Genomic DNA, 13,240 nt, shown 5'->3' on the forward strand with positions numbered 1-13,240 from the left:
TAAAATTGTTATTAATTGGTATACTTTTTATGGGTATGCTGCTATCTGATGGATATAGGTCAGGACGCCTCCATGTCGGATGAGAAAGACTGCTCTCGGTGCTACTGATGAGACACTAAATCAACAAGATGGCGGCACACCCAAACAGGTCGGTAGCACCCCTCAGTATGAGGGAGTCATTGATCCTACTAGAGATACTCAGACAGGACAACAAGAAGCAAACATAGGCTAGGTTAAGCAAATCCTAGTTGGTATGATGCAAATGCAACAGTAGGTGTAGCAGCAGTTGCTCCAACACCAATAGATGCAACTAAAGCAAACGCAGTTGTACCATGCGCAGCAACAACAAGGATGAGAAAAGCAGTACAACGAGCGTAGTAATATAGTTGAGTTCAAGAAGCTAGCTCCTCCAGCTTTCAAGAGGACTACAGAACCTTTAGAAGCTATTCAGAGATGCCAGGACGATGAAAAAATTCTATATGCATTATACATGTTGCAAGACGAAGCATTCAATTGGTGGCGGATGCTAAAATATAAATTTGAGCAGGATGGGGAACCTCTCACCTAGGATAGACAGCCTATGATGGTTCTATGTAATTGTCATGCCCTAAACTTGGAGCAAGACAGACGCCGCATACTTGTACGGCAGACCGTATAGATATGCAAGGCAACGGATCATATCAAAGCAATGACAAATCATAAAAATATATATAATCATTAATTTATTTAAATAGTTGTTACAATAGTTTCAACTTTTAAAGTAACACGTGCTAACATAAATCAAATACTCTAACTACTCTAGCTAAAATGCCAATAACTGAGAAAAATCTTTAGAAAATCTAGCGCACTCCCTAAATCCCGTGCGATTATGCTTCTAGATCTGAAAAAAAGAGAAAATATGATAATGAACTACACTAGCCCAGTAAACAACATAATACCCCAAAGAGGAGTCAATTAATTAAAACATAAAATAATGACCATCAAATAAATCATCAATAATGCATATTTTTTTAAAAAAAATTACTATCATTTTCATAAAAACTTTGATATCATAATTCCAACATCAATAGGTTATGGCCACATAAGTGGCATGGGTTGCACAAAGTGCCAAATCCACTATTATTAACCATCGGTAGAAATGGTGTCCAAATACCACTATTCTAATCACTACTGGTGCGATGTCGAAACCATTTCTTATAAATTACAAATCGATAGAGCCAACGAATAATCTCCATATGGAGGGTCAGAATAGATCATAGACATGTTAAGAATACATACATATAAAATAGATAGCTTATCCGGTCAAATTTTCTAGTTTTCATAACGTATAGCATAGTTTTAAAATGATTACCCGCCTGGCCCGTTTTACTAAGTACAAAACAAATATCAGAATTTAATCAACTAATTATTAATTTTACCAAAAATTTGAAAAATACACTTTGAAACATTAGGTTACTTACCTCTTTTCGCTTTAAATCCCACTTCAGACAAACTTTTTAGATACACTTGTTTAATATCATTAAAATATTATTAATTTTAAAATCATTCAAGAAGTCAAAATTAAACACTACGGCCTCATGTTCCTAGATTAGTTCGCAGGCGATTGTGCCCGACTGCCCAAGTTGGTCCGAGCAAAACAGATTCAATTGTGAAGATAAAAAATAGACAGATCTAGTAAGGGTCGAAGTAATGGCAGATCTAGCTTGGTTTGAAAACTTTTAGCTCAATCAAATAATTAACAAGCTAAACTGGATCTCAAACTTCCAGCATTAAAATATTATCTAGCCAGAGCACGATCAAATCCAAGATCAATGAAACTCTAGGCTCTATTCCCTCCTAGACTCCATTCATTGGGTGTTGTTCACCTTACTTATGAATATTAGCACAATGAAATAAGAAGCCAAGATTGATCTCAAAATTTGGACTCGAAAATAATGTCAAGCATAATCAAAACCGAGCTCAATTAAGCCTGGTCCATTCCACCCCTGAAGTCCATTTCTTCTAAGTCACTATAGAATACTTATAACAGAAGTAAGCATCATCCAAATACAACGGGATCTTTACACAAAGCAGGCAATTTAAATTCTCAACTAATAGGGGATGTAATATCACTTCACAGGCCTTTGATTTCAGACAGCAATCAGGTGGTTAGGCAATTATCTATAGTTCAATCATGTGACTATGATGCTCTTGTTTAGGAGAGACCATGAAAGCAGCTCTAATCCATCAAAAGGCTGTGAGCACAATCATTCAATAGCTGATCTAAATGGTGTATCCGGTTGAGCCTTTCCTACATACATATCTACTTGATATAGCCTCAAAAATTGATTGATGTACAGAACACATTCAATATAATGGAAACAATTTTGGATCAAAAGAAAGTAAAGAGTCACCAATTTTAGCATAGACAAAACTTCAGAATTCCTGTACCATTTTTATTCTTCCCCTACTCCCAAACTGAAAAACAAAAGGATGCACTGCCAACCAATTTGCATAGGGTTTCTTGCAAAAACAGAATTATACATGTTGAGAACTACATAAGATCTTAGGTCCCTAACATCTTACTGGTAGGCACAATAGGCACTAGGCCGGCCATTCCTTCAGGCATCATCGATTCTGTGAAAAGCTTACAGCTTGGATTTAGGATGATTTAACATGTACAGGGTATTCTGAGGAAGTGAGAGTCACCAACCTTCCCTTCGGATATACAGCTGCCAAGATCACAAGCCTCATCTTTGCAGCTAGGCACCTGTAATGAGAAGCCTTTTTGTTTAATTGAAAACTGCTCTTAAGAAGTCATGGAAATGAGATTGATAAGAGTGGGATTTCGTACCAAGTTGAAATATATACTGAATCAGGACCCAGCAAAGACATCCTACATGATTGTATTAATTGGCCAGGATCAACTAAACTGTTAGGCTCTTCAATTTGATCCATGGATGTCAATTCTGAAAAGCATCCAGAAAGAAGGGACTTAACTAGCACTCCTCTAGCTTCCCCTTGGTGATGCAGGATCCTCTTGAGCAGAAGTAAATTAATTATACTATCCTTCCAACTTGAGCAAGATCCCTACTACTTCTCTCATGGAGGGCCTTGCTTCGCATGCCCACTGAGTACACGATACTGCTAGATCCATTAGCTTCAGTGCTTTTGCCTTCTCATCTTCCACCCAGTACCAGATTTCTTCGTCAAGGCAATCAAGAGGACTACACTCATCAAACTTCTGCAAATTTGATTTTATCCATTGAACAATGTCAACTCCATCTTCAAAGCTGGGATCTACTGGTAATTTTCTACAAAGAAGCTCTAACAGAACGACTCCATAGCTGTAAACGTCACTTTTCTCAGTCAGTCTGGTTGAATAGCCATTTTCTGAGTCAGAAATTACAAGAAGCACAGATTAGAAATCCATAATCCACCATTACCAACAAGCATTATCCTCTATATTTTAGATATTCAACAGAAAAAGTCATATAAGTTCACTGCATAATGAAAAGAATCAAGAATTAATTACCAGGGGCAATGTAGCCAAGAGTTCCTATGATTGAAGATATTGTTGAACTAACATCTGAATTCTTGATCATTTTAGCCATTCCAAAGTCTCCGATCTTGGCTTCTAGTTCAGAGTCCATTAATATGTTGTTTGATTTCACATCCCTATGAATAATCTGTGGCACACAGTCATGATGAAGATAGGACAGGGCTTGGGCTATCCCGAGAGCAATATGATGACGGGTTTTCCAGTCCAAGGCCACTTGAGGCGTTCTCTGATGCAGGACTTCGAAAAGTGTCCCACCAGACATGTACTCATAAATTATGAAACCAAAGCCATCTCTGATGCAATATCCAGCCATTCGGACTATGTTTCGGTGCTTTACCAAACTCAGAATCTTCATTTCAAGGGAAAAGCTGGATTCGGATAGATCAAGCTTCTTCACAGCCCAACATTTGCCGATTCCAAACATGGTGCGATAAACAATCCCATGCCTGCCCCTCCCAACCACATACTTTTCACTCAACTCTTCAGTAGCTCGCAATATATCTTCATATGTCAAATCTCCTGGCAAATCTTCAGTCAAGTCAACACTATGTATCAAAACATGAGGAGCTGACAGGCGATGAGCTCTCACAGCTAAATAGTTGATAGCACATAATCCAGCTACTAGGAGGACTACGCCGGACACCACTGCAGCTAGTAAAACCCATCTAGTTCTGTGGCCATGCTGTTTTATTTCTTTCTGGCAATAACTCCCATCTTTGCCTAGTAGACATAAGTCAGGGATTCCCGAGAAAGAGTCTGGTGATGAAGCTAAGAGCTTAACCCAACTGGTTGGCAGATTCCCAGATAGTTGGTTACAAGATATATTTACAAATGAAAGGGAGTTCATATTGTTTAGTTGTGAAGGAATCTGACCAGACAGAGAATTGTTCGATAAATCAAGCATCAGCAGCTTATCAAGGTTACCAAGGCTAGCAGGAATCTGGCCAGTCAATCTGTTGTTGCTAAGGTTCAGTGCTAGATATATGTATCGAAGATTACCTAGACTGTAAGGGATAGTCCCATCCAGCATGTTGTTTCCAAGCTGCAATTCTAGTAGGCCCTGGAGGGATGTAAAGGAGTCTGGAATCCTTCCCTCAAGCTTGTTCCCTGAGAGGATCAGACTTTGCAGCTTCTCTGATGTAGCAATCTCCACAGGAATACTTCCTGAAAGTTGATTTTCACTGAGGTCTAAGAGAAGAAGCTTTGTGCAATTACCTAATTCAGAGGGAATTGATCCCGTTAACCTGTTCGAGGAGATGCGTAAAGTTTGAAGATTCCTAAGGTTACCAAGCTCGGGAGGTAAAGGCCCAGAAAAAGAATTGTTTGAAATGTCAAGCATTGAGAGGTTGTGCCAGGAACCAAGAAGGGGTGGTATGCTTCCATCAAACAAGTTACTGCTGAGGTCCAAGTATGATGTTCCCAATTTCAAACTCAAGTTTCCTGGTATATTTCCTTGTAGACAATTGTGGCTTAGTATCAGTCTCCTAAGGGATGCACAGCCAGCAATCTCAACAGGGAAGCTACCATTGAAGCGGTTGCGTCCGATGACCAAAACAGTAAGGTTACCACCTGAGCAGAGATCGGTCGGGATCGGCCCATAAAAATCATTGCCTGTCAAATCCAGCATGACCAAACCCCCGACCGTGCTCTTCCCGAGAGCTGGAGGCACCTCCCCAGTTAGATTGTTGAAAGCCAAAGCCAGAGAACTCAGCTGCCTCAGAAAGGTAATCTCTGCAGGGATCTCTCCACTCAAACTGTTGTTATACAACTGCAAGCTCACAAGACTGCTCATTTTCCCAACATCTCGAGGAATAGTTCCTTCTAATTGGTTCTTAAAGATGTAGAGGCTCTCAAGGTTCTTGAGATCACAAATCTCCGGGGGAATCGATCCTCCAATAAGATTTTCCTGAAGCCCAAGCTCCACCAAGGAGCTGCATTTCCCGAGCTCGGGCGGCAGAGACCCCACAAGAAGGTTCTGCCCAAGATAAAGATACTCCAGATTCCTGAGGTCTCCTATCGAGGGTGGGATTGGACCTGTGAGCCGATTCCCCCACAAGGAGAGAGTGATCAATGATCGGCATCGGCCAATTCCTTCAGGGATGGTGCCATTGAAACCATTCCCTGAAAGATCAAGCACTTGCAGGTTCTCAAGGCTTTCTATGCTCCTCGGCAACTCTCCCACGAAGTTATTATCATCCAGATAGAGTGCCTCCAGCCGGCGAAGGCCGGAGAACACATCCGGCAGAATTCCTCCAAAACCATTATAGGATGCAGAGAATGATGTAAGGTTCCGGCAATTGATCAGGCTATGAGGGAGCTCGCCGGAGAGCATGTTCTCGTGAACATACAGTTCGGAGATCGAGCAATCGGCGGGGAAGCCGAGCAATCTCCCAGAAAGATTGTTGGTGTTGAGGTACAAGTATTTGAGATTGGGGAGGAGGAAGAGCTGCTCCGGGATCTCTCCATTCAATGAATTCTGATACAGACCGAGGTATTCCAGCTTAGTGGAGGATCTTACCTCGGGAGGGATCGAGCCGGAGAGAGCATTGTCGCCGAGGTTGAGCTTTACGAGCGATTTGGAGCGGAAGAGTTCCGGCGGGATGGAGCCGGAGAGGAGATTGCCGTCGAGAAGGAGAATGCGGAGGCGGGAGCAGGCGCCGAGCTGGGGGGGGATGGGGCCGGAGAAGCGGTTGAGGCTGAGGTCGAGGGAGAGGAGGGAGGGGAGGCGGCAGAGGTGGGGGGCAGAGGCGGCGAGGGGGCCGGCGAGGGCGAGGCCGGAGATGTTAAGGGATGAGATGGCGCCGGGGGAGCGAGAGGCGCATGAAACGCCGGCCCAGCGGCAGGTGGGGAGGGATTGGTTCCAGGGGAGAAGCGGCTGAGAGGATTTTGGTAGGCTGTGGAGGAAGGAGAGGAGAGAAGAAGCAGATACATTTGAGGATGGAGGAGGCAATGGGGGTGGTGAAGATGATAGAGATGGTGACATGGAAGCAAAGAGAGTGATGATGATGTTGAGGAGAAGGGAATGGTGGAGACTAGACATAGTTGTTGTGTGAGCCTTGATTTAAGAGTATTTTGGGGGATGGTTGAGGGGTTGGGGTGTTATAAGGTATGGGCTGGGTGGGTGCTGCTGGTTTTCTTAGTAATGGTCGGTGGTGGTGGCGTGGGAAGTGTGGCTTTTCTGAGAGCCTTTGATTTTGAGTAAAGAGAGGTATGATGGAAAGGGAGAATCCCGAGTGTTCTCTGCTGTTGTGTTCACTAGCTTTTGCGGATACACTGCTCGTTTTGGTGGAGAAGACATGAGAACAGTATAAATATATGATATATTTCGAGTGTGCGTTCATGGGTTGTCGAGGGATCAGGCTCGATGGACCTTTAGGCACAGTTCCCAACGTGCCACATCTAATTCGAGCCCAATGAAGGCCATGAAATGTGCTTGGTGGATTAGTTAGCACAGAAATCATCACCAGAGAATATCACATGGGACCAACTTTCTATTTTGCTATGCTTCCCGGTAGACCTTCTGCTACAGTCTCTCAGTTCAGTAACTTAAAAAATAAAAAAAAAAAAAAAAAAAAAAAAAAAAAAAAACCCTTGAGCATGAAGAGAGGCTATCCGCTTGCATCCTCTCTTCTATCTTTTCAAGCCTCTCTCTATCCGTTCTCTTCTTTGTCAAGCGGTCTCTCCCATATGCAAGGCATTCCTTTTTCTTCTCGAGTTATTTTCTCTTTATGCTATTTCTTTTTTTCTTTTCTAATAGCAAAGAAGCTTACAGAATGTATCAGAAAACCGACGAGTGTGTATACTATATACTATATACTGGTGAACACCATATTCTAAAACTATATATCAATTTAGCTAGAGATGTGCGTTAAGATGTGAAATGATTATTTTGCTAGGTATGTATCATCTGGTTATGTAGTGTGTACTGGTGAATACCATATTCTGAAAACTATATATCAATTTTTTTAGAGGTATATATAGGGACGCTGGATGACTATTTTGTCAGGTGTATATCATCCAACCATGCATATATATGTATTGATAAATATTATAATTTGAAAATTATGTATTAATTTATTTAGAGGTATATATTGAATCACTGTTGTATGTGTATTAAAAAAGTTTATAATATGCAAATAAGAAGAAATGATGCGAGTAGACAACTTCTCTTCACACGTGCATTTTTTTTCTGTGTTTTTTAGTTACGGAACTAACGGACTCCGTTAGTAGGAGGAATCCTATTCTGATTTTTTTTTAAGATAGATGCTAGAGAAGATATGTCAAAATAGGAATCACTTTTGTTCCATGGGAATTGTGGCTTTTCTGGGAACCTTTTTCTTTTGAGTAAACCGAGGCATATTGGACAGGGGGAATTCCATGTGTTACAGTAGAACATGTGGAATGTTGGATGAGGGGTGTTAGTGTTATCCGCTTTGCTTTCCATTGTTCTCTTTCTACGTGGTTATGATTAGGATGCTGAAGGTTGGACAGTGGTGCGTTGACTAGCCCTCGTGGATACACTGTTGCTTTGGTTGAGGAAGACACGAGGAAAATACAAAAATATGATATATTTCGAGTGTGTCGTTGGGTTGACGAGGGACGAGGCTTGATGGACCTTCTAGGCAGCATTTCCAACGTGAAACAACTAATTCGGGCCTAATGAAAGGCCATAAAGATTGCTTGATGGATCAGTCAATATGAGAATTTGTGCAGAGTATGTTTAGTCCCACATCGGTTATTCGCTGGATAGATTTTGTGTACTTATATAAGATCAAGGAACCCAAATAATACCTTCCGGCTAGCCATTTTGGGTGAGGTCCGGGTTGTGACAAATGGTATTAGAGCGGACCCGGCCCATAATCCATGTGGACTAAAAAACACTGCAGCACGGATCCATTGGGGCTAACCATGAGCTGATCGTGGTGTTTGTGATTAGATTTGAATGGATTTGAACCTTTAGCCTGACAAGGATATCAGGACTTGAATGGGAGGAGTATGTGAGGACCCGTGCGGGCGTGTGTTTAGTCCCGCATCGGTTATTCGCTGGGTAAATCTTGGATACTTATATAGGATCAAGAAACTCAAATAATACATTCCGGCTAGCCATTTTGGGTGAGGTCTTGGGTTGTTACAAATGGTATCAGAGCGGACCCGGCCCATAATCTATGTGCACTAGGAGACATTGCAGTACGGATCCATTGGGGTTGACCATAGGTCAATCGTGGTGTTTGTGATTAGATTTGAATAGATTTGAACCTTTAGCTTGACGAGGACGTCAGGGCTTGAACGGGGGAGTATGTGAGGACCCGTGCAGGTGTGTGTTTAGTCCCACATCGGTTATTTGCTGGGTAGATCTTGAGTACTTGTACAGGATCAAGAAACTCAAATAATACCTTCGGGCTAGCCATTTTGGGTGAGGTCTTGGGTTGTTACAAATGGTATCAGAGCGAATCTGGTCCATAACCTATATGGACTAGGGGGCACTACATCACGGATCCATTGGGGCTGACCACGGGCCAATCGCGGTGTTTGTGATTAGATTTGAATAGATTTGAACCTTTAGCCTGACGAGGACGTCAGGGCTTAAACGGGGGGAGTATGTGAGGACCCGTGCAGGTGTGTGTTTAGTCCCACATCGGTTATTCGCTGGGTAGATCTTGAGTACTTATACAGAATCAAGGAACCCAAATAATACCTTCTTGCTAGCTATTTTCGGTGAGGTCCTGGGTTGTGACAGTCAATTCCATGAGATTTCATCCAAAAAATAAAAGATATAAAAGTTAACCTATAAATTGTAATTTATTTTTAGCCTTTGTAATTTTGAATGACCTTTCTATTCAAATATAACATGTTTATAATTATATTTGGAGGTGTGTAGTATGTCTCTTCTGATTAATATTAGTTTGACGAACTGAATATTTTGCTTCAGTGCATCATTCTTAACATTTTAGTTTCATTTGAATAATTATTTTAAAGATGTTTATATGTTATTTAAGCTAACTACATAGCTCGCGTAAATTTAACTCTACTGAAATAGAGATGGATTATGGTGTCCTGAGGTTTTTATATGCTTACACCAGCGGGCACCTGCAGAGCATGGTCTCCAAGGATACAATTGTTTAAAATAAAAATAATGACAAAAACATCCAACTTGATGAACCCTGTGAAACTATCATAGTGGACCATAAAATAGTGCACCCCACTTTGTTATTTGATGGTTCCAATGCAGCCAGAGGTGGCAATTTACTCCAGCCTCATCCAACCCTAATACAACGAGTTTTACCTGACCTACAGCGAATCTAGAACATATATGGATAATAGTAAAACCTGCTCCGAACTTGATCCGAGTATATATAATTTTCATAAATTCTCTCCCCGCAGCCTAAAAAGATAATTTGTATGTAAAAAAAAAAATGTAGCTTTGCTCAACTTAATCTGTCCAACTCATCTTATCTAACTCTGCTTCTGTCCCATACCCGAATGAGTCTATCCCATCCTGTAAAGCAGTCCCCTCAGTGGGACACAGTTTTCATTGAAAGATTAGAGAGATTACCAACAAAGTTGTGCTCCTGTGTGCTTACTTAATGTAGAAGAAGCTCCACATGCAGCTACCACATGTGACACAATATTCGATGATTTCTAGCCCACCTTACTTTACCGAAAAGCTTACCACCAAAACAGCACACTTGAAAGCTGCGAGCAGAAAGGAAAACTTATCAGCCCTATCTCATTACCTTATAAAAAATATAATATGGGCAAGATGGGTGATCCTGGTGTGGTATGGCAGTCAAAGGCTGAAAAGATTCGAGCTCCTCTCTAAAATCCAGCGGCGACATATCAGCTAGCAAGACTGAAGAGAACAAATTCCCGGACAAGAACGTCCGGTTGCCGCATAAAGAATTCATGAAGGTTGGGTTTCAGTAAGATGAGAAGCATTAGGAGTACCTGTTCCTTTTTAAATAATACTAGGATGAGTTTCCCATTAGACAAGCATCAAACACAGAATAAATGAGGATCCACCGCCAAGACCAGCCATCCTTTGTTGGAGTTTTAACTATAAAAAAAAAAATAATTTTAAAAAAATAAATATACCAGCTTTATCTAGGGGGTGGTAATCGGGTCGGGTCGGGTCATAAACAGGTCGGATCACATGCAGGTCGGGTCAGAAAATCATAAATCTGAACCCGACCTGTTTATTAAACAGGTCAGAAATTACAACATGAACCTAACCTATTTATTAAACAGGTAACCCGACCCGACCCGTTTAACCTGTTTAATAAACAGATAACCTGTTTACCCAACCCGACCCAACCTGTTTAACCTGTTTGCCTAACCTGATCCGTTTAACCTGTTTAGACCTGTTTAACCTGCCCAACCAACCTGTTTAACCTGCCCAACCCGACCTGTTTAGACCTCTTTAGACCCGTTTAACCTGTTTAGACCCGTTTAACCTGTTTAACCTGTTTAGACCTATTTAACCTGCCCAACAGTTAAACGGGTTAAACGGGTCAGACATCTAAAACCCGTATCCGATCCAATTAATAAACATGTTAAATGGGTCGACCTGTTTACGACCCGAACCTGTTTAGGCCAAACCCAAACCTGTTTGTGGCGGATCGAATACGGGTCGGGTTGGCGGGTCGGGTCATATTTTGCCACCCCTAGCTTTATCCTTTAAATTTTACATGTTTAAAAATTTTAAAACTCTTATTCTTAAAAAAATATTGGTTCTGATTTTCATAAAAATACGATGTTTTGTATCTTCGGAAATGCGATACCATATTATTCTTCTGAATAGAGTCTAGAATAGATTTCTCCAGAATTAATCCTAATCCAATCCAATTTATTTCACTAGTATACTGTCTTCGCTCATTAGAGAAGGATCAGGTTGAGTTGGATTGTTTTATTTTAAGGACGAGATCGCCGCAAACTTGAACATAGGGATTGAATCATATTTTTAGAGCAGTATATATCACATGCCTCGATTCAGATAAGCTCTTTTCAATCTTTTAAAATTATTTTAATAAATTATTTTTTATAAAATAATAATATAGCAATTTTTAGGCACTAGTTTTGCAATCCATTCCATACAGCAGAAGCTACAATTTCCCACAGTCGACGTCATTTGTGTGTTTTTTTTTTAAAACTTTCTGCATCTCTTCTATGGAACCTTGACCGCAAAGAATGGGAGTGAAAATCCTCGAAGCTGAATTATATTGGTAGAAAGGGTATTGCAGTTGCCCAAGGTTCCTGTTGCTGCTTCCAGTACTAATTTCACTTGAGCTGCCACTTCAGTTACATCTTCATCCTCCATACTGCACCTTTCTTCCTCGAACACCTACTTTTGAAAAATTTCACTCGTCTGATATTAATGAAACTTGATCACAATAATCATCTTCTATGTCATTGTCTCATGATTCCAACTTCACCAAGATTAAGATATTTACATCTAGCTGTTGCTTGCCCATTTCATTGCATTGAGAAGAAAATGGTTGATCCCAAGGATGGCCAACCTTTGCAAATACTCCTGTAAATGCAATTTGGGTATGTGGTTATTAAATGCTCCTAGGTTGGAAACAAGCCAGTTGATATGAACCACAGCCCAAGTTGTTGATCTTGGCAGTTTACAAGCCATTTGGAGGACACTTGAACAAATCATCTCTAATTATCTCTAACGAATTAAGATCATATCAGACAATTTTGTAATGATCTAACTACCAATTTCTGATCAACACTTGGTTATATATATATACTCTTCCTAGCCTTGTTGTAGAGTTTGATTCTTCTGTTATCTTTTTTTTTTTTTTTTTTTTTGGTATAACGGCAGCTTACACGTGATAGGTGTGAGTGCAACCAACTAAATCAGATAAGTTAAGACAGTGCAAGGGAACGGACACCGATTTTTCTGTTATCTTTAAAAATAAAAAGGATTTTTCCCTGATTTGCCTATGATTTTTTTAATATTTGCATAAATAATTGTCTTTATATTAATCCTTATAAACCATTCTGTTTGTATAAAATAGTATTTTTGCTAGTTTTCTTTGATGAAGCCCGGTTAAGATAGAGCTGGAAAAGATGGAAATGCTTGTAAGACGGAAATACTCATCCCCTGGCCTATTTTATTTTTTCTCCTTTTCTTCTTCTCCCTCTTCTCCTTTAAGCATAACCCTAACCTTACCACATTGCCCTTAAGCTGTACTACCATATGCTTGACCATGAGCTCGATCTCTGAATCATCCCAAATACATTCCCTTCCCCTCAGCATTGTATCCTTCTTTCCCTTGTTTATTTTCCTTTTTTTTTCTCTTTCATGTCCTTCTTCCACTACAGGAAAAAAAAAGATTTTCCAACACTTTTTTCGACTTTTACCGATGCTAAAAAGCGCCTCTAAAATCCTTCCCGACGCACCTTCAAGCGTGGCAACCTCGTCGGCTATGCGAGCGTGGAAATGGATTTTGGCGATGCACAGTTTTTGCGTCGGCATTAGACGATGCTTTAAAGCGTCACGTATTAGCGATGCTTAAAAGCCTCGCATAGGCGAAGATGTGTCTGGTTGGTGACGAGCTCGGCGATGGCCCAGGCGGCAGCAGCGGCCTGGGCAATGGGGGAGCGGCCCGTATACTGCGATATCACGGTCTGCGGGGAGGAGTGTAGACCGCGATATCGCGGTCTACGAAGGGTAGTAGCTAGGCCGTCTTC

At 41.0% G+C, this 13,240-nt stretch overlaps 1 protein-coding gene across 2 annotated transcripts; it reads right to left on the bottom strand.

The window, feature by feature from the left end:
- Positions 1 to 2,352: 2,352 nt before the first annotated feature.
- LOC120108963 (probable leucine-rich repeat receptor-like protein kinase At5g63930) lies at positions 2,353 to 6,851 on the bottom strand. 2 transcript variants are annotated; one of them, XR_005510061.1, is made up of 3 exons: positions 3,515 to 6,826; positions 2,834 to 3,372; positions 2,353 to 2,749 (listed from the first exon to the last, which is right to left on the bottom strand). XR_005510061.1 is itself a non-coding variant. In XM_039122693.1 (2 exons), exons 1-2 carry the CDS (start codon positions 6,579 to 6,581, stop codon positions 3,044 to 3,046), a joined length of 3,396 nt encoding a protein of 1,131 aa, XP_038978621.1. In that variant the 5' UTR covers positions 6,582 to 6,851; the 3' UTR covers positions 2,797 to 3,043. The 2 variants fall into 2 exon arrangements, 1 of the variants encoding a protein (XP_038978621.1); XM_039122693.1 differs by lacking the exon at positions 2,353 to 2,749 and having other exon boundaries at positions 2,797 to 3,372; positions 3,515 to 6,851.
- Between the last annotated feature and the right edge of the window lie 6,389 nt (positions 6,852 to 13,240).

This window comes from Phoenix dactylifera, unplaced genomic scaffold (genome assembly GCF_009389715.1).
Source record: "Phoenix dactylifera cultivar Barhee BC4 unplaced genomic scaffold, palm_55x_up_171113_PBpolish2nd_filt_p 001681F, whole genome shotgun sequence".
In the NCBI taxonomy this organism is placed as follows: domain Eukaryota; kingdom Viridiplantae; phylum Streptophyta; class Magnoliopsida; order Arecales; family Arecaceae; genus Phoenix; species Phoenix dactylifera.

Coding starts and splice junctions, on each gene's coding strand:
- LOC120108963 (XM_039122693.1), bottom strand. CDS start 6,581: ATGTCTAGTCTCCACCATTCCCTTCTCCTCAACATCATCATCACTCTC. Junction 3,373..3,514: donor TCTTGGCTACATTGCCCCTG/GTAATTAATTCT, acceptor TTTCTGACTCAG/AAAATGGCTATTCAACCAGA.